This window comes from Patiria miniata, unplaced genomic scaffold (genome assembly GCF_015706575.1).
Source record: "Patiria miniata isolate m_02_andy unplaced genomic scaffold, ASM1570657v1 HiC_scaffold_2, whole genome shotgun sequence".
In the NCBI taxonomy this organism is placed as follows: Eukaryota; Metazoa; Echinodermata; class Asteroidea; order Valvatida; family Asterinidae; genus Patiria; species Patiria miniata.
In genome coordinates this window covers 17,763,061-17,789,992 of record NW_024037058.1, presented here as the reverse complement: position 1 = coordinate 17,789,992, position 26,932 = coordinate 17,763,061, and the positions used below count along the sequence as shown (strand labels likewise).

Here is a 26,932-nt window from a genome sequence, read left to right as displayed (position 1 = left end):
TCGCGATGCGTGTTTCTTTTCCAACTTCGTCCCCTGTATGTACTGTACATGTACGTCATGTGTACGTGTATATAGACCCACTGTGGCATGAGAGGGAGGTGTTTTTTTTTTCAGTAGACTTGGACGCCGGGCGTTTGTAGCGGTTAGGCCCTGCAGAGGCAGCAGGGTACCAGGTGTATTAGATCGGCTCTATAACACGCCGCGGGCGTAGATTACCAATCGCTATAAAAACTGGACTATTCAACCACTGGACTCCAAGACTACGAGAACCGCAGCCTGTGATGTGATGTCTGCCCAAACCTGATGTTTTTCTTTCGCTCGTACCCCCCACCCTGCAAACAGGGAGGGGGGGGGGGGGTACGAGCGAATGTTTTTCTCAGCTACCTCACGTGACAGGCACAACCTAATCCAGAAAATGTCATCCACCTCATCCAGAAAACGACAAAACCACGGTCATCTTTGTGGCTTCCAAAACTGCAACCTGTCATTCCCAACAGCATATCAGCTGGCAAAACACAAGAAAACTGAAGGTCACCAGTGCAAAAGAGGAAGACCGACAACTTCACGCCGTCACTGAACTAGACACACATGTACAGGGGTATACATGTTCATGTTCAAGTATATGTACATGCAAGTGCATGTACATGTACATGTACATGTTCAGTTTTTTATTAATCGAAATTAGGGGTGGGTGGGTGGGTCAAAATAATTTGGAAAAAAAGTCGAAATTTTAAAACATTGAAAATTCTGAATGGCCCCTAAGGCTGTGTACTTTCTCATATTAGTTATTAAAAATATTTCAAAACTGCATTTTAGCTCTGATATTAAATAAGAAACTTTAGGCACTTTAATTGTTGGACTGACTGTGGGAATCTTGGTTTTGATGACTTACGGCCAGTGGAACAAAAACTATGCTCCGAAGAATTTTTTTGTGTAAAATGTACTGAAATTGTTTTCATTTTCTGATTTTCTTTAGCGGGAAAGCCCCGTGCCACCAGAGACTGCGTCGGTGACTTCACATCTCAACCGCAGTGGAAACAGCCTGTCATTCTCAATTGCTTTGCGGGAGACGTCACAGAAAACCTTGATGAGCTTGCAAAAGTAAGCAGTCCTCTTACTTCTAAATCTCCTTAAATGGCTGATTCTTAGTACGTGCATTTCAGTGGCACAGTTTAGAGCAACACTCATTAACACTAGAAACACTCCTTCTTCCTAACTCCCTCAGATGAGTCAACGATCATATTCAAATAGGAGGATTCAGAGCTGTGCTCTTCAAAATATATTTGAGGTTTTAACAAATTCGTAAATGTTATTAAAATGGAAAAAGTTCCTTTTTACCTATATTAGACGTTTTTCAACCGCTGACAATACACTTTTATTTTATGTTGCTTTTGTCGGGGTTCGACTTTAGCGGTAGCCCGCTAGCCAAATACAAGTCAAAACAGCGGCGGGCTAGTCAAACTATTCCTTAAGTAGCCCGGCTGGCGAGTCAAAAATTATTGGGATACGGCTTAGATGGAAGGACAGGAAGAAATAAATAATGAAATTCAGAAAGTAAAGGTGTATCCATTTGTGTCTAATTTTATTAACTGTTTAGGGTTAAATTATTAATTAAATGCTGACACTATTTCCACAGGATACACATTTTACATGTATGCACATTGTTGTCTATGAGACACTCTATAAAAGAAAAACATGTGGGCTAGTGAAAATGCCCGCCGCTTAATTAAGAGTCTGTTTCAGTAGCCCACCTGGCTAGTGGAAGGTCGAACCCTGTTTTTGTGCCATAAAAGGAAAGGCCTGAATTATTGTCGTGCCAAAAAAATATAAAATGTATGCAATAAATATTCCATTACTGGGCAGATGTTTTTTGTCCGATGCCTCATTCAAAAATGAAAAAAATAGCAATTTAAACACAAAATCTATATAACTTTGGGAGTGGAACTCCAAACATCACAGATAACAACTTTAAAAACTCTACGCTTACTTGACTGGAATTGGATAGAAAAATCCCTAAAATTCATCAATTTGCCCATTGAACCCAACAGATGACAGTGACTTCTGAGAATGCTGAGGAAGTAGCCAGAGAGATGGCATTTCTGACATCCAACGCCAGCGCCATCAGTCCCGCGGCAGTAACGTCTGTCGCAGAAATTCTGGAAAAACTGGCAGTTGCCAACAACACTTCCCCAGAGGTAAGACTGCATCAATTCGCATAATTCAATTATTTCAATATTCGAATAAGAAAATAAATGTGTGTTTGGGAGGTGTTATAACATCATTTCGGTCCAAAAATCCAAGCAAGTCAAAAACTAGACCTTAATTGCCAACCATTTTGTTCAACAATTTTACCTCAGGTTTTATGAAACACCCCTTTTACTATAATATGGAATGTCCCTCTACAACTCCTTACCTTATAAGGAGATTGGCGTGAACGTCGCACGCACTGCGCGATGTTGCGCAAAACGCACCTGGGCTGGTGTTGTGTGAATTTCGGACTATGAAATACTGATTCACTGGTAGTATTGCGCATGCATACGTGAGGAACATGAACGTTCAACGATGACGTTTAAAGACACCGGATTTCATGGGAGTCCAAATTTTATGTGACACTGGAAAAGTGTTTAAGACCAGCTAGCCATGTCTTTATCATCCGTTTAAGACAAGCCACGTGACGGGCTCTACACCAATAGGAATGGCTAAACTGTATTAGGTATTTATGAATGTTCATTCATAAATACCTCTTGGTCGAGAGCCCGTCACGTGGCCGGTCTTAAACGGATGATAAAGACATGGCTAGCTGGTCTTAAACACATTTCCAGTGTCACATTAAATGTGGACTCCTAAAAATCAAGTGCCTCTTACCGTTTTATTGGTTGAACGTTCACAGTCCTCACGTAGGCATGCGCAACACTACCAGCGAGTCAGAATTTTATAGTTCTAAATTCAAAACGCAACACCCCAGGTGCGTTCTGCGCGACATCGTGTCCATGTCGCGCAGAACATGCTACGCGCGCGTCAATCTCCATAAAAGGGTTGTTTACATCTTACTCGCCAGCTGAACATTCCATTATTTTGCTAGAGGGATGTTTCAAAAAGCATGAAGTGAACTTGTTGAATAAAATCAGGATTTTTTGAACGAATTGTTTGATCTTTTTTTACCGAAAAGGTATTTATGAATGGGAATAAATGTGTGCTCGGTCGATATTTATCACTCTGTTTAATACCTCTTAGAGTCTGGGTGCTGATAATTACCCTTGCCTCCGGCTCAGGTAATTATCAGCACCCAGACTCTAAGTGGTATTAAACAGAGTGATAAAAACCTCCGGAGCACACATTTATTCCCTTATTAAATACATGTTTTTTTTGTTACCGGAGAAGCATTTTTGGGTAAACATGCATCACAATACATGAGGTGATTTCCCTTTAAAACATACAAGTATTTTGATGTTTCTCTTTGACTGAGCCCAGTGTAACATTATCTGGTTGGTCCCTTAAAGGCAATCCATTTCATTTTGATTTTATTCCTTGTCGAGCCCAAATATCCAGAAATGTGTGATACTCAAGATCACTCCAAACTCGTCCACGAAAAAACTTCGCTGTCAGGACCGGTAGCTCGCTTATCAGTTTTGGATGCCACAACAGATGATTGCCTTCAAATGATTGCCTTTTCGGAGCACTTTGTGCACTTTGTACACTGATAAAAAAGCTCCAAACTAAATCACAATTTTACTACAAACAGGCCGAACAAACTAAATAAGACACGATCTTAAAACGACCTTAAAACAGGCATGCAACTTTTCCTCCGATCGACTGATTTGCTCGTTTTTTTTTACTTCTCACAATTGCCATTACAAATTGGAAAATACTGTACATTGTCTTGTATGGTTTGGTGTTTCCTTGTTTTTTTCTAAATTCCCCAGTTGCATGCCTGTAATTGGCAATAATGTTTTTAAAAAAATTGTGGAGCTTTTCGGGACTGTCGAGGAAGCGATGTGCATGTAAACGAGAGAGAATAGCATGGTGTGGACAAAGTACCAACCACGCATTTGCAATGTACATGGAATCACATGGGGACCAGTGCACCGCAGGCAACAATTTTTCTTTATAACATGTGTAGTAGACACATCAAAGATTACTAATACCAATAAATCTGAAAATCTATAAAAAAAAAAACAAAAAAAAACGCGCACCCATTTGTTGCATTTTTTGGGCATTTTTTGTATATTTGAAACATTTATAACAATATTTCTGGAAAAAAGTGCAGCTGATGTCTCTTGCAAGTTGGTGGTCCAGTGGTAAAACACGTGCAAGAAAGGTTTGGGTTCAGGTCCCACCTGGGTACGCTTGTGATGGTTTTCCTTCTCATGCCAAGGTATGCTGCAGAAGAAGGTTGCTACCTTTTTTACTGACAATTTCAATCATGGCAGTACTTGGTGCTCTCATTTGAGAAAACAAATAATGGCATTTGCCAGTAAATGAAAGGTAGATACTTGTTGTTGTAGAGCAGTTAGGTTCAATATTGAGGTTGTGATGAGAGGAACATTTTGAAATTCTCCGACTGAGGGAATTTCATGAAGCTCAAAAGTGTCTTAACAACTAACTTAGCGTTGTGATCAGACCTTCGCAATAATTGTAAAAATATTGGGTATTATAATAGTTCTTTGAGTTCAACTGCATCCTCGTTTTATGGTGGATGCTCACAGGAGAGCTGCTTCACTACTGCCACAGCCAGTCTCCCGCTTTGAACCAATAATCCAAATTCTGGGTATCTTTGTGCGGTAGGTTGCCGTGCAAATTATCAGGACAGTCAACAACGTCCTCCAAATTGACAACGAAACCACCTTGGATGAGGCAAGCCGTGACAACTCTCCATCTCGCATCGTGCTGGCCCTGGAGTCCTTCGTCACAGCGTTGCATAACAGCGGGGCCGGTAACTTCACCGAGGTACAGAGCAGCGTTGCCGTCCAGGCCCTCTCCCTTCCCCGTCGAGCCCTGTCCAATGGCCTGGGCTTTGCGTCTTCCCTTGGGGACCCGGGAACTGACGATCTAACTGTCAATCAGACCTCTGTGTTCACCAAAGAAGATCCGCCAATGGAAACAGAAGCCTCGATTTTCCTTCCAGCTGAAATTCTCGAACGTATATCAGAAGGTAAAAAAAACACCCAAAATCGTGACTGTTTTGATAAAGTGACAAATATACCCACGCAGCAAAAAATTGAGTTGTTCGCATATCTTCCACTTTGTGCAATTATTCTTATCAGTAAGTGGTACAATGTAGTGTCTTGAAATTTGGCGGACTATGTAGAGGACATCATAAAATGTAAGAATATTCAAAATTCCAAAATTGCTTTAGATACTGGTTTTGAAAAAGATCCTGTATTTTTTTGAAATGGTGACAAAATAGGAAATACATTATTTGGACAAGTGGATACAGAAGATAAAAGAGAAGTGATAATAATTTTTATATTTTTACCTTTGCCAGTAATCAGGGCCTGATGAACACCAATAAGTGAAGATCAAATTTTGTATCAAAATGCAGTCTCTGCATTGGCTCCCTGTTGCTCACGGGATTCAGTACAAACTGTTACTGCTTGTTTTTCATTGCCTGCATGATTCAGCTCCTGAATACAACATAGACCTATTAACTCCATATAATCCATCCAGGCGATTGAGATCTTCTGATGCTTCTTTGCTGGTTGTCCCTCACACTCACAAATCTTGGGGTGATCGATCATTTTCTTACGCGGGTCCTCATCTTTGGAACAAACTACCCCTCGTCATTCGCAATATCTCATCGCTTTCTGAATTTAAAGTGGCCCTGAAGACCTGTTTGTTTCAGATCACTCAGAATATTCCTGTTAAGTTAAATTTTAATTGTTTTGTTATTTCTGATTTGATCAAATTTTTGTATTGCGCCATGAGCGTCATTTATGGCGGATACTGGCGCGTTATAAATTGCCATTATTATTATTATGTCAGACCACACAATATCAGATGTGCCAACTATGCTTCTACAGTATATGCAGTTCATGTATGCAGGGACAAAGCCATTCCAGTAGTCAAACTCAATGCAAGTTACTGTTTCTAACAATTAAGGGCTCCCTGTTTTACACAAAGTAGGATTGACCGGCTGTGACTGTTTATTTCAATACACGTATGCTTGGACTCTAGGAAACTGATAAGCCAGCTGTACTTACCAGTTATACCCTTGGAATTTGACTAGTCACGGATCAGTGCACGACATCGCGTAGTTGCAATCGGCTCAGTGAGAACATGTATCGGATGCTGAATTCAGGCCCAATTCAAAACATGATTCAACAACTTTCAATTTGAAATCGAGATCCTAGAATGCTATTTTTTTTTAATATACAGCTGAAGCTGAGCTGAAACTTTGTCAGGTTTGTTGTTCAGCATCCTTCTTTAGAATTTGAGCACTTTTGTTGCTTCAAATGAACAAAATGCACAAATTACAAATGATGGACTATACCTTTAAAGGCATGGCAGGGGAACAGGAATGATTTTGTTTGACTGTTCAGACAGCAGGAGGTTTATTGGATTATTGAACTCAAAAGCTGCCATAATCCATGAGCGCTGGTGAACCTTGCCTCAAAAGATGAAATTCATAAGTACCAACCCTTGAAAAACCGACTGTGAATTAAATTAAAGAAGACTACCACTTCATCAATTCTCATGTGTATAAAACATGGCAGGGAAACAGGAGTGATTTTGTTTGATGAGTCTTGCCTCAAAAGTTGGAAGGTGGAAGCTTTGTTATTTTTATCAAAGTCTGTGAAGTAATGTGAAAGTCGCCTTAATTACAACTTTACTTTTTTTCATTTTTTCTGTCTACAAAAGCAGGCGACAGTGACCAAGTTCCAATAAGTTTCTTCCTGTATCAGAACAGCAGGCTGTTTCGTTCTCCCACGTTGAACGAAGCGACGAGGCCCGAGGACGGAGTGAGGCGAGCTGTAGGTAGCCGCGTCATTGCTGCAACTGTGGAGGGCGTCAAAATTGACAACCTGCGCATGCCCGTCACAAACGTGTTCAGTCTGCTAAATGTAAGTTAACTCTACAAGTTGAATAGAGCGTACAAGTCGACCTCAAAAACCTGCGAGATTTTATGAGAATACAGCACATCTAGGCACCATATTTTTTTTTTTATCCGTAACGTGTGTAACGTCCTATATTTTTTTTGCATTTATTTTGTGTCCTGACTGGGCTCCATCCCATCGAGGGCAATAAAGGAGTATTTTGAAAGAATAGAAGGCATTATAATTTACAGTATTGTGAAAATATTGCAAAATTTGTGACTATTTTAAAATAAAAAATGTTGACCTCACTTCTGTTCACACAGACTTACACACTTATGGGGAAGACCTTTGTTTCCCTTCTTTTGTTTTCCTTTGTTCCTATTGAAATCTCAAACTCCATTTAGGGTTTCCGTTATGGGGCAGATTTATTTCTAAAGACATCCTTATGGGGTCTATTGTTCCATTGTGTTTTCTACCCCATTAGGAAACCCTGCAGAGTTGTAACAATTCACTGTTTGTTTGTGACTCAAGTCGAGTCAAGTCATTTTAAAGAAGTGACTCGAATCGAGTCAAGTCATTATAAAGAAGTGACTCGAGTCAAGTCATTTTAAAGAAGTGACTTGAGTCAAGTCATTAGGTCAAGAAGGTCGAGTCGAGCCGAGTCAAATATTTAGCTTGAGTCAATTCGAGTCAGGAATATTGGAACACTATAAGAAATAAAGACTAGAGAGAAAGTCATTTGTATCACTAACAGTTAACAAGAAGTGAAACTTCGATCTTATACAGGCTATCTGGTTTGGCTTCGAGTCTAGAATTTATGTTCGTTGATCGCTGACATCAAAACCAAAGTGCGTTATTCAAAACTAAACTGTTTCTGATTATTTAGAAGTGAGCATGTATTTATATTTAATTTTTAAAAGGACGGCATACATTTAGCCTACATTCAAATCCAGGAGCTTTATAAGAAATCGCCTAAAGCCAATGATGAAATCTGGTTCCTGGATAGTATTTTGTGCGTCCCAGAACCATGAGGTGGGAGTCTGTGACATGTTGTATGTTTATACACAACAAGCGGCCGCTGTTCCGTACTGTATTCGCAAAGTGACGTGAACATAAATTTTGCTCTGTTAAGTCATTGCAAACATTTTTTTTCACAAAGTTTTACTTTCATTTTTGGACTCAAGTCTTATTAGCCTTTGCTTGAGTTGAGTCGAGTCTTCTGATGAGAGACTCGAGTCGAGTCGAGTCATTTACCCAAAGTGACTCGTTTTTTTTTTTTTCCTCTTTTTTCGGGAACAGTAAGTCAGTAGGTTAGTTTCCTTTCAACTAGACCTTTTAAAAAGTGTAAGTAAACAATCCAAAACATGAAATTTTGGGGGATTTCAGGCCGTAATACCCCTTTAATGTTTTCAGGCGACCAGTGGAAATGAGACAGTCAGCAGTGCAGAGTGCGTGTTCTGGGATCTCACTCGGAATGACGGTTACGGCGATTGGTCCACCAAGGGATGCAGGAGCGAATCCCTGCCCAATGGCATCATCCGATGTCTGTGTGACCACCTAACCAGCTTTGCTGTTATTGTGGTAAGAATAGAAACACGGGCGTTGCCAGAATAATTTGAATCAGGGAGGGTTGGGGTGACTGGAAAATTGAAGAGAGATCATTATGGACACCAACATAGTCAACAAACTGTTTCCCTGATTACTGACTGCTGAATAATTCTAAATTGGATTGAGGCTAGACATCATATGACACCTGGGGGGGGGGGGGACGCAGTGTAGTGCAGATCGATATGGATACCATTTGACACTAGTTGACGCTGTTCGTGGATAGGCTCTTGATGACATAATTTTGGGGCACGGCAAAAAGCTCGGAGGAAATAAATTCCTTCAATTTTAAGGAAGCACATCCTTTCTGCAAACTTGGGCCAATTTCATAGAGGTGCTTAAGCACAAAATTTGCTTAAGCACAAAAAAACTCTGCTTAATATAATCAGTTTACCAGCCCAAACTCCATGCGATTGTTATGCTAAGTATTAAAACAACAGCTAAATACCAGTCACAAGCAATGTACATCGCATGGAGTTTGGCAACCTGGATTATATTGAGCAAGGTTTTTTGTGCTTAAAGCCCTGTCCGCACTGGACTTTTTTTGGTCAAACTAACCGAGACTATGGGTACTTTTCCCATTTTAAGTCCAGTGCGGACAGCCTAGAGCCCTGTCCGCACTGGACTTTTTTTGGTCAAACTAACCGAGACTATGGGTACTTTCCCATTTTAAGTCCAGTGCGGACAGCCTAGGAGGTTTTCCTCTTGGTTACTTTTCCTGAGTCCAGCGGTTACTTTTACTGGCCAACTGCTGCCCAGGAAAACTTCCCACGCGCCCAGGAAAACTGACCAGGTCACTTTTCCCGAGACGATAAGTCCAGTGCGGACAGTGCGAGTCGGTAAAAGCGGCTCAGGAAAGCGTACATCCGGCCCGAGCGCCCTGCACGTGCAGTGGCCGAACATTTTGTAGAAACACGCTGTGGTGTATCATCAAGTCCGAGCGGTAAAATCTCGTTAAAATATATATTTCAACGGACAAATACATACACAGAGAAGAGAGATCACGTTCTGAGAATTAATTTGCGGAAATTCTCTTTCTCCATCGATGTATGTTATTTGCTACGATCCAAATTCGTCCTGATACGCTACTGTAGTCATGCACGGAACATCATGGTCCGGTACCGTACGTAGGCCGTAGTCACTGGTTCCTGGCCCACATCATAGCTTCGATTCTGTAAGCATGCGATGGGAAACAACGAATACTGATGGCACTGCTGCCGCACGGAACAGCGGCATGGCTTCGACGACGTGCATCACAAATGCGTCAGAATTATAGGCCTTTTCGTCAAGATTTAGCGTGTCAAGATGAAATAATATCGTGTAAACGATTATGTTGTGCATGCAAATGGCGTGTGTAATATTACTGTGCGTATTGGCGGCTGAAAATGTGATCGGCAATTTGTTTTCTGTGTACGGTGAGTCATTATACTGACACTGTGACAGCTCGGTTACTTTTCCAAAGCGGTCTGGGTAAATTTTCCCATGTCGAAAGTCCAAGTGCGGACAGTGGTCACATTTGACCATTTCTCATTTTACCATCGTCTCGGTAAAACCTTCCAAAAAAAAAGTCCAGTGCGGACATGGCTAAAGCCATATTTTTTATTAAGCAGCTAGCTCGGCCCCGCAGCGCCATGAAATTGGGCCCCGGTTCAGTTTTATATTGGCCCAAGCTGACTTGGCTCAAGCTGAAATGGTGTTCCTTTTTTTTTCTTTTCTTCTAGGACATTCATGGGCAGCAGGACAGCGTCTTTTTGGATGTCATAAGCAAGATCGGCTGTGCCGTATCTGTGGTGGCTCTGATAATCACTCTGGTCACATATCTGTACAGCAAGTAAGTGCTCACAATCACAAATCACTCACGTCCCGGGGTGCAGTGATGTACCACTTTATTTTACAAATAAGGCTTCGCTCAGCAGAGTTGTAATAACTCGAGTCGCACAGTTTTTGGTGACTCGACTCGACTCGAGTCCCTAAGGGAAAATGACTCAACTCGACTCAAATCACTGCGAGCAAATGACTCGACTCGACTCGAGGAAGGCTAATAAGACTCGAGTCCCAAAAAAAAAGCAAAACCTTGCAGCAGAAAATATTTGCAATGGCTTACACCGGCATGGGCGTCGCAAGGGGGGCAAGGGGGGGCACTTGCCCCCCCCCCCCCCCCCCGGAAAAGCACAAAACAAAAACAAAAAAAAAGGAAGAAAAAAAAAAAGAACAAAAAGAAAAGAAAAAGAGGCGCGAAGACAAAGTGGTGTAAATTTAATGAGTTGGGGGGGGGGGCAGAATGTCCCTGCCCCCCTCTAAAACTGATAAATCGAGAATGTGTTGAGAAATACAAGCATTTTTTGGCAAAAAAAAATTTTGCCCCCCCCTCTAGAAAAAATCCTGGCGACGCCCATGTACACTGGTGCCGGTTTTTGTTCACGTCACGTTAAAAACGAATAATGTATACATATACAGACGTGGTTTGATCGGTGTCCCCATTAGTTGAATGGCGATCAGCTGGCACCCCTCTTTTTATTTTCATTAAGAGTCAAATGTGGTGTCACTACATGTTGTAGCCCGAATGTAAAATTTAAAAAAATAAAAAATGACTTTCTCTCTTGAGTTTATTTGTTGTATAGTGTTCAAATATTTGTGACTCGAATTGACTCGAGCTAAATGCTTGACTCGACTCAACTCGACCCGACTACACACTGTGACTCGAGTCACTTCTTGACACAAAATGACTCGACTCGATTCGAGTCACAAAAATCAGTGACTCGTTACAACTCTGTCGCTCCGCCCGCTTCCGTTAGCCAATTCCATAAACTTGAGCTTTTACTTATGATTATTACCCATCGATTAATGGTGCATTAAGTTGCCCTCGGGTCGACCTTGCAATGATACAGAACAGTCGGCGACTGACTTTTCAGGATCAAGCTGTGCCTCAACCACGATCGACGGGAACAAACAAGTCGCCGATTTTTTGTGACCTGAGTGTAACTGCGACGTTATTATGAGGATCGGCATCATCAAAAAATCAATAGTTGCAAGAGTAGAACAATTTCAACTTCTGCAACGTGTTCCCGACAGGCGGGAATCAATCGCATTCGTGTAGCCAATCAGTGTACGGCAAAAACAGCTGAATGAACAGGTGTGGCCGTGGAATGTCGTTTAATCGTTATCAAAATAAAGTATCCTTACTCCTTTCCTTTCCAGTTAATACCATGCAAATCAATACAGTGCAGTTTTGTTCATTCACTGTGCATCACCGCACGCTGATTTGTTAGGCGAATGGGATTGATTCCCGCCTGTCGGGAACACGTCGCAAAAGTTGAAATTGTTCTACTCTTGCGACCGTTGATTTTTTTTTAGCGCCGACTGATGCCGATCCTCATAATATGGTTGTTATAGAAGTCACATGACTGTCTATGCCTTGGAATCGTTGTTGCGTCGTGGAGGACATGGGCATGGTTGCGATTTTTTTTTCTGTCGAGATGCTGCATATTCCAAGAGAATTGCATGATTGCTCAGTGCTGTGACCTGAGCATGACTTTTCTGCTTGATGCTGACAATTCCATCGTGGCGCAAGCATATCGCAGGTCGACATGAGGGCGGCTTAAGAGATTTAAAAAATGAAGTTCCCATTGAAAAGCTGGACTATCAAAACCTCCTTCAAATCTGCACTCATGATCCAAGGGCCTCATCAGTGCTCACTGTTTGGGTGAGAATTAAAAAAATAAATAGGAAACATAATAAGATAAATAATAAGAAAATTGTCTCCAATGTCATACAATATTTTAGCAATGAGACCGGACAACCTATAGGCATCCAGAGCTAGAACTAGGTCTACTGTCAGCATGTTCCAATGCAGTTGTAATTGGTGAATACCTAGACAGTAGTTCTATAGATAAGAGATTTCAGGTACGGCCCAACAGACGTGGTTTGATCGGTGTCCCCATTAGTTGAATGGCGATCAGCTGGCACCCCTCTTTTTATTTTCATTAAGAGTCAAATGTGGTGTCACTACATGTTGTAGCCCGAATGTAAAATTTAAAAAATAAAAAATGACTTTCTCTCTTGAGTTTATTTGTTGTATAGTGTTCAAATATTTGTGACTCAAATTGACTCGAGCTAAATGCTTGACTCGACTCAACTCGACCCGACTACACACTGTGACTCGAGTCACTTCTTGACACAAAATGACTCGACTCGATTCGAGTCACAAAAATCAGTGACTCGTTACAACTCTGTCGCTCCGCCCGCTTCCGTTAGCCAATTCCATAAACTTGAGCTTTTACTTATGATTATTACCCATCGATTAATGGTGCATTAAGTTGCCCTCGGGTCGACCTTGCAATGATACAGAACAGTCGGCGACTGACTTTTCAGGATCAAGCTGTGCCTCAACCACGATCGACGGGAACAAACAAGTCGCCGATTTTTTGTGACCTGAGTGTAACGGCGACGTTATTATGAGGATCGGCATCATCAAAAAATCAATAGTTGCAAGAGTAGAACATTACGTGAAACTCCCATTTGCCAAAACCCCTGAACTGTACCTACCGATTTCACTGTGACTCTTATCAGCTGTTATCAGTAAAGTAATTATAAGATAAACACTTACCCTGGCACCCACTTCCCCAGGGCCAGTGACCATGAGCTGTGGTAATTGCCCTATCAATTACGGCATGCACATCTGGTCTGGCATGGCTGAAGTCGGACCGTTTCTTATTTGATATCTCGAGATATATTTGATCGATTTTTATGATTCAAAGTTGCTCACATAATAACTTTTGACACTTTTCCAAATACTTTACATTATAAACAAGAACCTAGTAGACGTTGGTAGATATTTTTTGTCAGTAAGCTCACAGGCACAGGCACCATACACCACCTGTTCACGGCTCGTTAACTCTTGATCAGATAAGAGAGATCGCGTTGAAAGCTGCTGAATCTGAAATCGGTAGGTACGACCCGAGTTTGTCATAGGCAAACTCGGGTCTAGCTCAAATGGGAGATTCACGTAATGACAATTTCAACTTCTGCAACGTGTTCCCGACAGGCGGGAATCAATCGCATTCGTGTAGCCAATCAGTGTACGGCAAAAACAGCTGAATGAACAGGTGTGGCCGTGGAATGTCGTTTGATTGTTATCAAAATAAAGTATCCTTACTCCTTTCCTTTCCAGTTAATACCATGCGAATCAATACAGTGCAGTTTTGTTCATTTACTGCATTATGTGCATCACCGCATTATGTGCATCACCGCACGCTGATTTGTTACGCGAATGCGATTGATTCCTGCCTGTCGGAAACACGTCACAAAAGTTGAAATTGTTGCGACCGTTGATTTTTTTGAGTGCCGACTGATGCCGATCCTCATAATATTGTTGTTATAGAAGTCACATGACTGTCTATGCCTTGGAATCGTTGTTGCGTCATGGAGGACATGTGCATGGTTGCAATTTTTTTTTCTGTCGAGATGCTGCTTATCCCAAGAGAATTGCACGATTGCTCAGTGCTGTGACCTGAGCATGACTTTCCTACGTGATGCCGACGATTCCATTGTGGCGCAAGCATATCGCAGGTCGACATGAGGGCGGCTGAAGAGATTTAAAAAATGAAGTTCCCATTGAAAAGCTGGACTATCAAATCTGCACTCATGATCCAAGGGCTTCATCAGTGCTCACTGTTGGGGTGAGAATTAAAAAAAATAATAGGAAACATAACAAGATAAATAATAAGAAAATTGTCTCCAATGTCATACAATAACTTAGCAATGAGACCGGACAACCTATAGGCATCCAGAGCTAGAACTAGGTCTACTGTCAGCATGTTCCAATGCAGTTGTAATTGGTGAATACCTAGACAGTAGTTCTATAGATAAGAGATTTCAGGTATGGCCCAATACGAAGTTTGTCTGCAGTTGCGCTGCCGATGGTGCCTTCCTCGCTAAGATAAATTGTGCCTTTCTCAATCTCTCACAAGGAAACTTCGGACTAAGCGTCCCCGGCAGATCCTGATCAGCCTGTGCTTTGCCCTGCTGGGTCTTTACTTAATATTCTTGGTGGGTATCGAGGCTACGGCTTCCCGGGGAGGCTGCACCTTTGTGGCAGTTTCGATCCACTACTTCACCTTGGCGTCCATTGCCTGGATGGCTGTGGAAGCCACCAATATGTACCTTCTCTTTGTCCGTGTGCTCAACGCCAACATCAGTCACTTCCTGCTCGTGGCCTCCATCGCAGCCTGGGGTAAGACTTGCCATTAGATTACTAGCTCAACAAAGAATAACTTGAGTGGGGTTTGAATCTCCGACTTACGGAATACCATACTAAGCTATCAAGCCGTTTGCGGTCCCATTTTGTCAACGTCAATGTCCCTTTGTCCCAAGGGCGGATCCAGGGGGGGGGGGCCAAAGGGGGCCATGGCCCCCCCCAAAACGAAACCAATTTTTTTTTTTTTAATGTGACATCGCAATAAAGGCAGGCAATGAGTACACCACCATCTTTTCCTCAAAAAACATTGGCTGAAGTGGTCAGAAATTGCCTCAGATCGCACCACAGAGCATCTAGAATCCAAAAAATTTTCGGGGCCCTAGCGGGCCCCGAACCCCACGCCGTAATTTATTGGACCCACTTTTTGGGGGGGACCAAAAATTTTTTTGGCCCCCCCCAAAATTGTGTTCTGGATCCGCCCTTGCTTTGTCCCTGTGTTTTTTGGGGTTGTTTTTAATAATGAACTATGTGATCTTGTTGTACTGGATGTTAATCAGTAAAGATCCGTGGTAAGACTTATTTTTCCTACTATGGTTATCCTTTAAGTGGTTATCTATGGTTATCCTTTGTGAACACTGTAACGTACGGCCAGCAATCATTCTCATATTTATTTATTCCATTTCTTTACCCAGGGTATGCCCAAACAGTCTAAAACTGGTTTCCACTGGGGCCCTGCATACAATAAATAATGACTACAAACATGTATAATTATACAATACATTACAAATACAATAAAATTCAATACAGTGAGATAAAACATTATTTGAATAATGCAAATATTATAAATACAATATATTTTAAAACTATTATGACTACATGTACAGTATGAATGCTTTACTATAAAGTTGATTCATTGAACATGAAAAATTTGGATCTATCTTGTAACATCAAGAAAAGAAAAAAAAATATTGCTGTAACTATATTCGCTGATTACGGGAGGGGCAAAAACCCCGCGCAAACCCTTTTGGGAGAAAACACGGGGAAATTCCCATCCGGCTCCTTATTATCTTCTTATTATTATGGCAACCAAGTTTGTTAACTCCGTAGATCAGCACATATCTAGATTTGTATAATCAGAGAGGACAGTGGCAAATAATACACAAATAATTATTTGCAGAAATATTATTACTGACTGAACGTTTTACGTAGTTCAGATTTGAATGAGGCTAGTGAAGTCATTTACAGCTCCCGAACTCTGGAACCCGGCTTCCAACTCATATCAGAAATGCCAAAACACTGGAACTGTTCAAGACTCTACTCAAAACCCATCTGCTTATCCTTTGACTTTGAACATTCATTCTCCAGCCAATCATTCTCGTCAATTTGTGTTGGTTTTTGTGTTTACATGTGCCGTGTTTTTGTGTATGATGCGTAATTTAATAAGATTTACTCTAATTGTACTCCTGTATGTTATTATGCCTGTACAGCGCATTGGGGTCTTATTGACGGAATGCGCTTTACAAGAATGGATTATTATTATTATCATTATTATTATTAAGTGTTACAAAATGTAACAGTTGTTTTATTTTTTACTTTGCCAATATTGTTTTTACACCTGTGATTTTCAGGTCTTCCATTGGTGATTGTCGTCATTATTCTAGCTGCTGATTACACCCAGTATGAGCACCAGAATTAGTAAGTATATATGTACTTGAAACCGTTTGGATGCCAAATCTAGCCCCCCCCCCCCCACCCCCCCCACCCACCCACCCACCACCCAATGAATTAAAAAAAATTGAGAGGGCTCAAAAGTTTTTGAGATAATTTTGTTTGGATAATAACAACATCACCCAATCTTTGACAAAGAAAATGTATTCAAGTGCATAGACACACTGAAATTGGTATCCTTGTGGAGACATTCCTTTGTTCTCATGTACTAAAGTTTTCGAGTTTGCAAGTACAGTTTCAAAATGCTCTGATTTTAACCAGAATTAATTTTCTTGGCTGAAATTGAGGCTTAATATCCCTTTTCTTAAACTCTACCATTTGCGACAGATCAACATACCTTAGAAATTCCTAGTTTTTGAGTAAAATCCATATACATTTCGTGAAAACCTTGTAGAGACATATTCATCTATAGAAATTGCCCTGTAGAGATGTATACAATCTTTTGCTCCCTATTGTGTGCATGTCTCCAGAGGGCACGGTGTATCAGATCAACAGAACATTGCAAAGCAGTGTCAACACACACACACACACACACACAAACTATAGAAAACCAAATTTGTGTGTGAACTTATGGGTGTTCAGTTCTCTGAACAAATTCAATCAGCTGTCAAAATCATGTTCATACATTTTGCTTGGTCAACATCCTGTGAAATGTCAAAACGTTAGACATATTAAATGGACCCTCCCTGTCTGTCAATCACGCAATACACAAGGACCAATTAGATCATGACTTTTGGTCAGGTGACCAAGATAGTCAGGTGACCATAGATTGGAAAATGTGGTCACAGGCACTTTGAGCAATGCAAACAAACCAAATGTGGGTAGGATGTATGGCCAAATCCAGAACCTTCCATTGACTTCCTTTTTTCATATCCAAGTTTTGGCAATACTTGGGTAACCTTTAACCTTCACCTTTTACCTTTAAGCTGCTTCCTAAAGCCTGGTAATGCCATTTACTACGGCCAGATACTTCCAATTGGCTTGGTGCTCCTCTTCAACTTTGTCATTTTTACGCTGGTGACCCGCAAGCTGACCTGCGCCCGCAAGACCATCGGGACTTCCTCGGACAAGAGCCAGCGGCAGGAGAGGCTGCGCCGGCTCCAGAACGCCGTGGCCATCTCAGTCCTCCTGGGCCTGACCTGGGTCTTCGGGCTTCTCTCGGTCATCCAGGCTGCCAGCTTTGCCTTCCAGGTCCTCTTCGCCATCTGCAACTCTCTACAGGGGCTGATGATTTTTGTCCTGTTCTGCGCCAGACAGAAAGAGGTGCACCAGGTCTGGAGGGAAATGTTCCCATGCAAGAGGGATGCCCACCGCCGTGGATTGGTGTCCGGTACCGGCCTTGACTCCGGCACCCAAGGCGGTCTCCCGCTGTCCAGTAAGGGCACAAAGACCACCGATTTCAGTGAAGCAAGTCAGCCTCAATCCTAGGCTTTCCCCTAGTCTTCCATATATCGCACCATTTTAACTGTCAGAGCCCACTTAACGTCCCTGTGAATTTTCTATTTCTTGAGTTCTGAATGGAAATCTTGTCACTACGGGAAAACAAACCCCATTTCTTAGAGCCATTGATGATACTCCCGTTTACAATAGATTTTGCAGTCAGTGCTGAGCAGAAATAGTAGTTGTGCTGACTGATATAATATTATGTGTAGCTGGGAGTCAAGTTTGACTGTTTCCAGTCTAATCGTACGGACGTACTACTTTCTTTAAAATCAAAGAAACCACAATTTTTTTTTTGCTTTTTCGCAAATTTGCGAAAAGAACCTTTTTTTGTTCTTAATTTTTTTTTTAGTTTCTTCTTTTTTTTCCCATGCAAAATCCCATAGACTTTGTACATGATTTAAGTACACGCCACTTTCGCCATTTATCTTTGTCATACATCATTCAATTTAAGCATATATGCATTGTCCTTATAGCAAAGTTGTGTCCCGACGAGTGACGTAAAGATTACATCATCATGGGTCACGTGACGTTATCACAAATGTGCATATATGAAGTGCTATATCTACAGAACTGTAAGCTAGTCCAGTGGCAACGGAACCAGGGGGGCACTTGCCCCCCAGTTTTACTCAAGTGCCCCTCTTGGGGACATAAATATTCCCCCGTCGAGATGAACTTGCCCTAAAATTTCAGATAATTTGTTTTCAGTATAAACCATTTCCCAAAATGGTATAGAGAGTTCTGATATGAACGAGGAATATGAAAACCAAGCCCCTAAACCCTTACAATGCGCCCTGAAAAAATAAATGCTTAGTTTGCATAATGATCGGTTTTAAGAGCGCCCCCTATTTTGGAAGATGGTAACCCCCCCCCCCCCCCCCCCCCACTATTTGATTTTACGGAGGCCAAGTTTTGGGTGAAAAAAAAGTGTTGACATTTCAACATGGATGCGCCCCCCCCCCCCCCCCCCCCCCATAAAAATGTTGGATACACTGCTGCACCGATGGGAGATGCCTTTTTTTCTGAGCAAGTGCCCCTTTTCAGTGATGCCCCGCAGTTTGAAAACTATTCCGCCACCGCTGTGTAGGCCTTTAGTCTAATTGGGTTGAAACTCGGTATGTATCTAGACTGGTATGTGTTATAAGGTAAAAATGGAGGTGACGTTGAGATGATGTCATCATGCGATTTGATAAGAATTTTTGAATTTTTGGACCTTTAAGCCATATTTCACGAACGCAAAATTCAAAATGTTTGTATTATGTTTGTTAGGTACATGTAATAGGTATATGCACACAATTTTGAAAAATGTGTGACGTCATTAAAATTGCAATTTTTTAAAACACATAAAAGGGAAAGTCCGATCGTCATGAAACTTGGTGGGTAGCTAGATAATGGTACTGGTATGCAAAGTCCGAAATGACGTCCCGATGAAGTCATCAGTTGATTTTTGTATGATTTTTTTTTAATATTTAAAATATTTCAAATATATTCTGCTTCCAAAATTGTACACTTCCTTTCATCCGATTAATTTCAAACTGGGCACATTGTACAAACCAAGACCACAATGCCAACTTTTTTACAGTTTTGAAAGAGTTTTAAGGCAGTGACTTGAGCTTGAGAGCTTTAAATCTCTTCTCTTAACAGGATTAAAAGTGTTTTGTGTGTTTTCAGGAATTGTTTTAGTTGGTCAGCAAAGCAAGGAATTACTTAGGTGGAGTTGGCACTGCAGTCTATTATACGGTGCTTATATAGAGCCTTTTAACTTGGGGAAAGCGCAATTTATATGCATTTTATAATAGAATTTATGTTTTATATAATCATTGTTATCTCCTTCACTGTAATATTTTGTAAGAAGTTTTAATTGGCTTTTTGAAAGTGATTTACTGAAGAATAACAAGGCTGTGGTGGCTCATTTTCTCGTTCACCGCTACTGTTTATTAATGTTTCATTCAATTTGCATTAATGCTTATGACAGTTTTCTAAAGACTATAAGGCCACCAAAAAAAAGTCTCCGGTTTCTGGTATGGAGCTTGCCCAAAAAGTTGTGCGGCGACGCGGCTTCTTTTTTTTTTTACCTGATTTTTTTGCTTGAAATGTCGGCTGATGACTGCAAATGGTGCCCGACTAAACTTAGTGCAAATATATGGGAGTCCAGAGAGGCCACATAAAGCTTATTCTCCACCATAACCCAATCTAAAAACTCGTTAAAATTGTGCAGCAGCAGGATTCCAGTCAAACCAGTGAGTTTGGCGGTTTTGAGAGATCATCTTTCATTGAAAAAAAACTTTTTCATTTTGCCGACGCGCATGGCTACGGCGACGCGCGCGCATATCAGAAACCGGAGACTTTTTTTTTTGGCCTAACAGAATTTTGTTCGACTTTTGGTATATTTTTGCATTACTGTATTAAAGGTGACAAAATGTTAACGCCTGCGGATCATTACCAGTAAACTAATGAAAATAATGAAAATTTGCTTTGTAATTTAAAAATATGTTTATGTAGGTTACACAAAAAGGAAATATGTAATTGAATAATTGGTGCGGGATTGGTAGCTACGACTTTTTTTTTGCTTGCTCCGAAGATGTAATGGGGAATGTGAGGGAATACTTAGATTTCGTTGTTAGTGTTGTACAAGTCTTTGTTTCTTCAGTGCAAAATTAGGTAGGGCAAGTATTGGGCACAGTGCAGTTGTTAATCTTAATTCGCTATGCTTTTATTATGTGAGTATATATAATATTATGTTGATTGTTTCTTATAGAAAATGTATTAACTCTCATATTGGCAAATGTAAACTGTAAACTACAATTTGGATTTGTATTACCGTGAAAAATGACGCAAACTTAGTGTTTGTTTATTGGTTTTAACGTACGTGAACGTATATTGGTGTACGCCTACATACATTTGGGGTCCATGAAAAATAAAGTTTAGTATTTGCTTGCAGATAATAGTTATGCATGAAACAAATCGGGCACCCTTTTGGAGCTAAAATTTGTATTTTTTTGTTAATTGAAATTTGTTGGCAATGATTTGCTAATGTCCCGCATATGTTGTTGCTGCGCGTGCAAAAACTGCCAACTTGCTTGCACGAAATTATGACATTTTAGTTTGGTGTATTTGTATACTACTCTCAATCCGTTAGTTTGTCCACTGATAGCAACCCCAGAATATGGAAAATTGGTGTCAGTTAAACTTTCTGGCACTTTCAGTTCTCTCTTTGTGCCTGTGTATTGGTGGATGGCATGCCAGATAGAGGGAAGAAAGACTTGAATCCTTGTATGGTGTTCAAAAGACGACATTTGGCGTCAATTCGTCCTGTGACAAGACTGCTCGACACAACAAATTAAACATGACGGTTCCGTTTCGTCTGGTCGTCGCGCCGTCGCGCCCTGCCCGATGACGTACTAGGCCTACATTGCACATTTTCGCGTAGTGCCCGGCAAGGCGTGGTTTGTCCGTCGTACGTCGTCGCACTAGTAACCTGGTAGGCCTACCTGCGTTTGCCGTCGCCAGGCGGCCTGACCAAAGATCCTATCTATGTCGTTCGAGTAGGTCACCCGGATCGACTTAGGTAAAGGCAGACGGGTTAGCCACAACAGCCTGGCTAATCAAACGCTAAACCTGGCCATCACGATCCTCACGTGACGCCCGTGCCCGCGTAGCAACGGCCGTCATGGCCGTAGCCACTGACAAAAACGTCCGTTTCGGATTGGGTTTTAGCTTGAGATTTACTGCTTTTCAGTCAGTTGCAACTAAAAAACGTTTGGCTGGAATTATAGCCTCAAAAGTTGCAATAAACTCAATAAAATAACGGATTCAAATAAAGTTATAATTTTTTTAGTCCACTTGAGATTTCCGCCGTCCGGCCGCCATATTTGTCCGTTTCTTGGAATGAATACCGCATGCCCCGAGAAAGACGTCGGAGCAGTCAAACGGCACAGGGCTAACCCCGGTGAGCTAAACGAACGCACCCAAAACATGCGGCGCTATCGACCCCTCGACAGTGAGTGTGTCAATTTGTATTTTTTACAATCATCAGGATCGCATACCCTGGACGAATTCGTCACTGTACGGCGACGTAATGGACCGATCCAGTAAGCTCCGCCCAGTGTGCACGTGGGCAAATAAACACGTGTTCCTCTCCAATGCTACGCTGCATTTTCCTTCCGCGCGCATCATACGCGCGTGCACGCATGTCGGACTTTAGCGCACGCACGTCGGACATAAATCATGGCTGTGATTGGTCAGAACACCATGGGGCGGTGCTTACTGGATCGGTCCATTAACGACGTCAGGGTGGTGCAACGCACTTCGCAAAGCCAGTACTTGTTTTACAACAGCAACCGACGTGCCATCGCGTGTTAAAACACGACCAACAGCACTTGCAGTGAATAAAGCCTAGCTACTCGTGTCGCTTTTTTTTGCGTTTTACCCAACAACGTAGCGCGGCTCTTCATTTATATCTTGGGGGTTTCTTCATGTGATTATCACATTTCCTATAGACATCAAGCAAGTATGGACAACGCGTCAAGCTTTGCCTCACCGACAGCGCCGAGCATGGACCCGACAGATGACGGGCCGCTAACGGCCGGGCCTGATGTCGGTATGACCATCAACGCCATTCTGAAACTCATCTTCTATGTCACCGTCATGATTCTCGGCATATCAGGCAACAGCTTGATTTTGAAAGTCTACTGGTCCAAGCCCCAGAAAACCAGTACCCACGTGTTGATCATGGGTCTGGCTTGGATTGATCTCATGGTGTGTGTCTGTCGCATCTACAGTTTGAGTTTCTTCATCTATGTCCTCCTTGGGCGGGAACTCCCGAGCGTGTTCACCGCAATCAGGATCTTTGACGTCGTCAATGTCTTTGCGTCCATTGTTGTGACAGGTGCCATCGCTCTAGAGCGATACGACTGCGTCTGTCGATCAGGCAAAAGGCTTCTGAATCACCGCTGGGCCAAGCTCATGTACCTCGGTTCGTACCTCGCTGCCACTGCTGTGTGTATTCCGATTACTATCGACTTGCTATCCCCCTCAGTGACGGCCAAAAAAGTCTCCCGGACGTTCCAGTTGCTTCTCTATCTTACCGTTGTGTTCACTGCCGTGATTTGCTACGGGAAAGTCTACCAAGCCATACGGAAACACGTCAAAGTCAATGTACTTAGCCGACATGGACCAGGGACTAGTTGGTCCACGGCTGTCACGGTTAAGGCCGAGAGCAGACGACACGATGCCTCCGTCGTCACGGGGGTTAGCATCTCGCAAGCTCTGCCCTCCTCGAGCAAAGAACCGCTGACAGCTGACCGGTCGGGACCCAGGTCCGTCTTTGTCGTCTCAGCCACTGAATTAGCCGGACCCTCGACAAATCCCCCAGATGCCCGGGGACATCTCGCCGATGCACTCCCGTCAACGGGGAACCTTGCACCGGCATCGCAGAACCACGAGGGTGACCGCGAACCGAGGTCCCCGAATCCCCAGGCCAGAGACAACCCGACCAGTGCGACGATGAAACTCCAGCAGAAGACCACACGCATGCTCTTTGTCACAAGTGTCGTGTTCCTTGTCACCTGGCTACCCTACTGGCTTTTTGTCGCCGTCTCTCTTCACAAGCTCAACGGCGGTGACGTTCACCCCAACGTGCTGTCGGTCATGTACAACTGTACGTTGTTTGTGTACATCAACAATGTCGTCAATCCTTTCATCTACGGACTCGCCAATAGGCGCTTTAGAAAAGACTGTCTTGATGTGCTCAGAAAGATGAAGCCGTGTTGAACTATTCTATATGTTTATCCCCAAAACGTTCGGGACAGAATCCTATCCCTGTACATTACTCAATTTATTTTCATAAAAATTCAAAAAATTAAGTTTCAAATGAAGTAAAACTAAAACTCAATCACGGATGAGATATGAAGGGATTGTCTTCTCAGCTGTGAAATGATAAATGACTTTCTTAGATTTGACACAATAATTATACGATGTTCTTTTACATGAGAAAGATCAATAGTCGGTGTACATTATGTTATTTTGCATCTTTTTACGTCAGACTTAAATATATACTCACGGTCGCCGTAGCAAAGGTGGCGAAATAATGCACATAATACACTTTCTTTCTTGTAAATAATCGAGTTTGTTTCATTCAACGAAAAATCAAGTTTGCTCTATTGTAAAAACACCAAATTCTTGTGAGAGAGGAGCCAGTGGATAGTCAAACAGGAGACTTTTTGTGTGATCCATGATAGGCACCACATTACCCCTGAATCATACTATTATTGTGGAAAAGATACTTCATTTTGTGTACTTTATGCTGTACTTGAGTGCTGGTTATGGCAACCAAAACATTTCCTTTCTTTTCAATCACCGCCACAAATTAAACGGGTGCATTGAATGATGTACAACTGATAATGTACCTGACCAACGGTAACGTATCACCAACCGTTAATGTCACACAAATTGACCGATAGTGTAGTAAAAATGCAGTACCCTATCAGTCTATTGTTGTTACACTATATCGTAACAAAATTGACAGATAGTGTAATATTAAACATTCACTACACTATCAGTCAACATTATCGGTTAGTGACACAGTATCGGTCGGTGATACGTTATCCGTTGGTTACTACATTATCAGTTGTAATAAAGGACTCAAATTTGCGGCTAATTTGTAATGCATGTTTCTTAATTGGCAAAATTATGAACCTTTATAATGCGCCCTTAGGTCGACCTTGCGACGACACGGATGAGTCGGTGTCTAACTTTTCAGGCTCAAGCTGCACCTAGTGAGTTACGATTGTCTGGAACAAATCAGTCGCCGATTTGTTTTTGCGACCTGAGTGTATCTGCGACGATGTTAAGACGATCGCCATCTGTCGGCGTAAATCAACAGTCACGGAGTAGACAAAATATCAACTCCTTCGACGAGTTCCCGACGGTCGTAGCAGGGGTATACCTTTGCGATAAGCTATTAAACTATAGTATTTTCAACCCCTGAAATTTCATGCGGACATTTAGACTTGATATAGATCACATCGAAGCCATCCAAGGCTCGCCTAAGGTTTGACCACAAGTGTGCAAAAAAGTATAAGGTTGCACTGCCCGAGACAAATTGAATTGTACAATTGTTATATAGCGGGATGCCGCAATTGGGTGGAGTCGTTTGTATGCTAATGTGTATTTATTTTTTATTTACCCTGGGGAAACCACTTGGTGGTACACGGTTTCCCAGATTTAAAATTACAATTACAGAAAACACTAAACTAGTAAAATGTAGGTACATAAAAACACTTTAAATATATATAGATAAAAAAAAAAATCACGGACCATCCAGTAAAAACAAACAAAAAACAGATATACACAAAGAAAAAATTGCACTGAAAAAAAAAACAAGAGCACCCATGCACTGCATAAAACTGCGTGAATAATATTAAATCTTGAGCATAAATATTGTCTGCATGATGTGCAGTTTTAAAAAAGCTGCAAGCAACCAAAACCAGAGGTCAAGCAATTTGCCCCATTATAACAGGCGCATTATCGATGGGTACTGCACTAGCACATTAAAAAATTAGCAGGTTTTTGTATGCTTTTAAAGCTGGCAAGAGTAGCAGCCAAAGGGCATTTAAGAGGTTTAGGAAGGGCGTTGAATGAATAAGCTCCACGAACCACAAATTTCCGTTTACCTGATTTAGATTTACTGAATGGGGGAACAAGGTTTCCTTGAGAACCATACCTATAGTGTTATGTGTGTGAGCATTCATGGTATGAGTGAAACAGTTGCATAGTTGTGGTGGCAATTTCGAGGGAAGTCTCTTGTAGACGAGTGTATTTAAGTGAAAAGTACGCCTTTCTTCTAAAATATTCCACCTCGGAGTCGATAAAACAGAGTCTGTTGGGGATCTCCGGGGAAGACCCAAGATGACTCGCCCAGCACTACTCTGGAGTCTGTCAAGCTTGACGAGGGACATTTTTGAAGCGTTACCCCTGCACAATATCACAATAACCAAAGTGCGGGAGAATCAGCGTTTTGTATAACAAATTTACTGTATGCTGAGGCAGGACATTTCTGACTCTCCGGAGAAGCCCCACACGCTTGTTAATTTTCTTTGACAGTTTGTCAATGTGCACATTCCATGTTACAGATGGATCTGAGTAACATTATCAATGGCAATATTATTGCTATTATCTCGACATGTAAATTGTCCTCGCTTGAATTGTCCTATATTGTATATATACGTTGATATTATTATACTCACTTTTAATTAATTATATTACTGCGTGTAACGTACCTTTTGATTACTGTATTAAAGCCTCATTGGCAAACCTTAGCCTCTCAGGTTGAGAGTCTCAGGTTGAGATGCACACGGGCCCAACACACCCACCTTACATACACACACGGTGTTAAACGAGATGATGTACACGCGTATGAGATGATTTAGATGAAAAGTAGTGCATGTAATGTATATAAAGTAGACTGGACACGTGGCCGTTCTAGAGCAATGGAAAGACACGAATCATTAAATGTAGTGATGTTACATACATGCATTTACATGTATTTTGGCCTCCATATACTGCACGAGAAAACGCATTACAAAATAGTGTTGACTCGTCATGACTCCGCACCTTTTTTAAATGCTGGTTCCCATGGCCGTCAAAGGCCAGATCTGCGATGCTCCAATAGCCACATTTAATTTTTGTTTGTATGATATTGGTCTATATGTATCTCTGTATACCACATTTGGCACTGTTGACATAAAATGCAATCGGTTTGCCATGCCGCCCAGGCCCAGTGCACTATACAGCCGATTTGAGCGATTTAGGGATATTGGGTAACTAGCAGAAGTTGCTATAGCGAGCCCAATTTTCAAGACGGAAAGATCTACCCCTCAAATGGCATCAGGCCTTTTTTTAGTTACAAAGAAAGTAAGTGTGTACCTTA

General features: G+C 41.8%; 2 protein-coding genes across 3 annotated transcripts in view; both read left to right on the top strand.

Annotated features, from left to right (window-relative positions):
• LOC119726730 overlaps positions 1-18,875 on the top strand; it is a 43,194-nt gene extending 24,319 nt beyond the window's left edge. The window contains exons 13-21 of one of the 2 annotated variants that reach the window (XM_038198556.1): positions 977-1,101; positions 2,049-2,195; positions 4,786-5,152; positions 6,862-7,061; positions 8,448-8,615; positions 10,361-10,470; positions 14,609-14,871; positions 16,464-16,530; positions 17,490-18,875. In XM_038198556.1, the coding sequence (XP_038054484.1) occupies positions 977-1,101; positions 2,049-2,195; positions 4,786-5,152; positions 6,862-7,061; positions 8,448-8,615; positions 10,361-10,470; positions 14,609-14,871; positions 16,464-16,530; positions 17,490-17,991 (1,949 nt within the window). In that variant the 3' untranslated portion in view covers positions 17,992-18,875. Of the gene's footprint in view, positions 1-976; positions 1,102-2,048; positions 2,196-4,785; positions 5,153-6,858; positions 7,062-8,447; positions 8,616-10,360; positions 10,471-14,608; positions 14,872-16,463; positions 16,531-17,489 lie in introns of both variants that reach the window. The other variant, XM_038198555.1, reaches the window with a different exon arrangement.
• A 3,459-nt stretch (positions 18,876-22,334) lies between these two features.
• Positions 22,335-23,810, top strand: LOC119726935 (gastrin/cholecystokinin type B receptor-like). Its single transcript, XM_038198779.1, has one exon. It carries the CDS (start codon positions 22,516-22,518, stop codon positions 23,773-23,775), a length of 1,260 nt encoding a protein of 419 aa, XP_038054707.1. The 5' UTR covers positions 22,335-22,515; the 3' UTR covers positions 23,776-23,810.
• Positions 23,811-26,932: the final 3,122 nt, after the last annotated feature.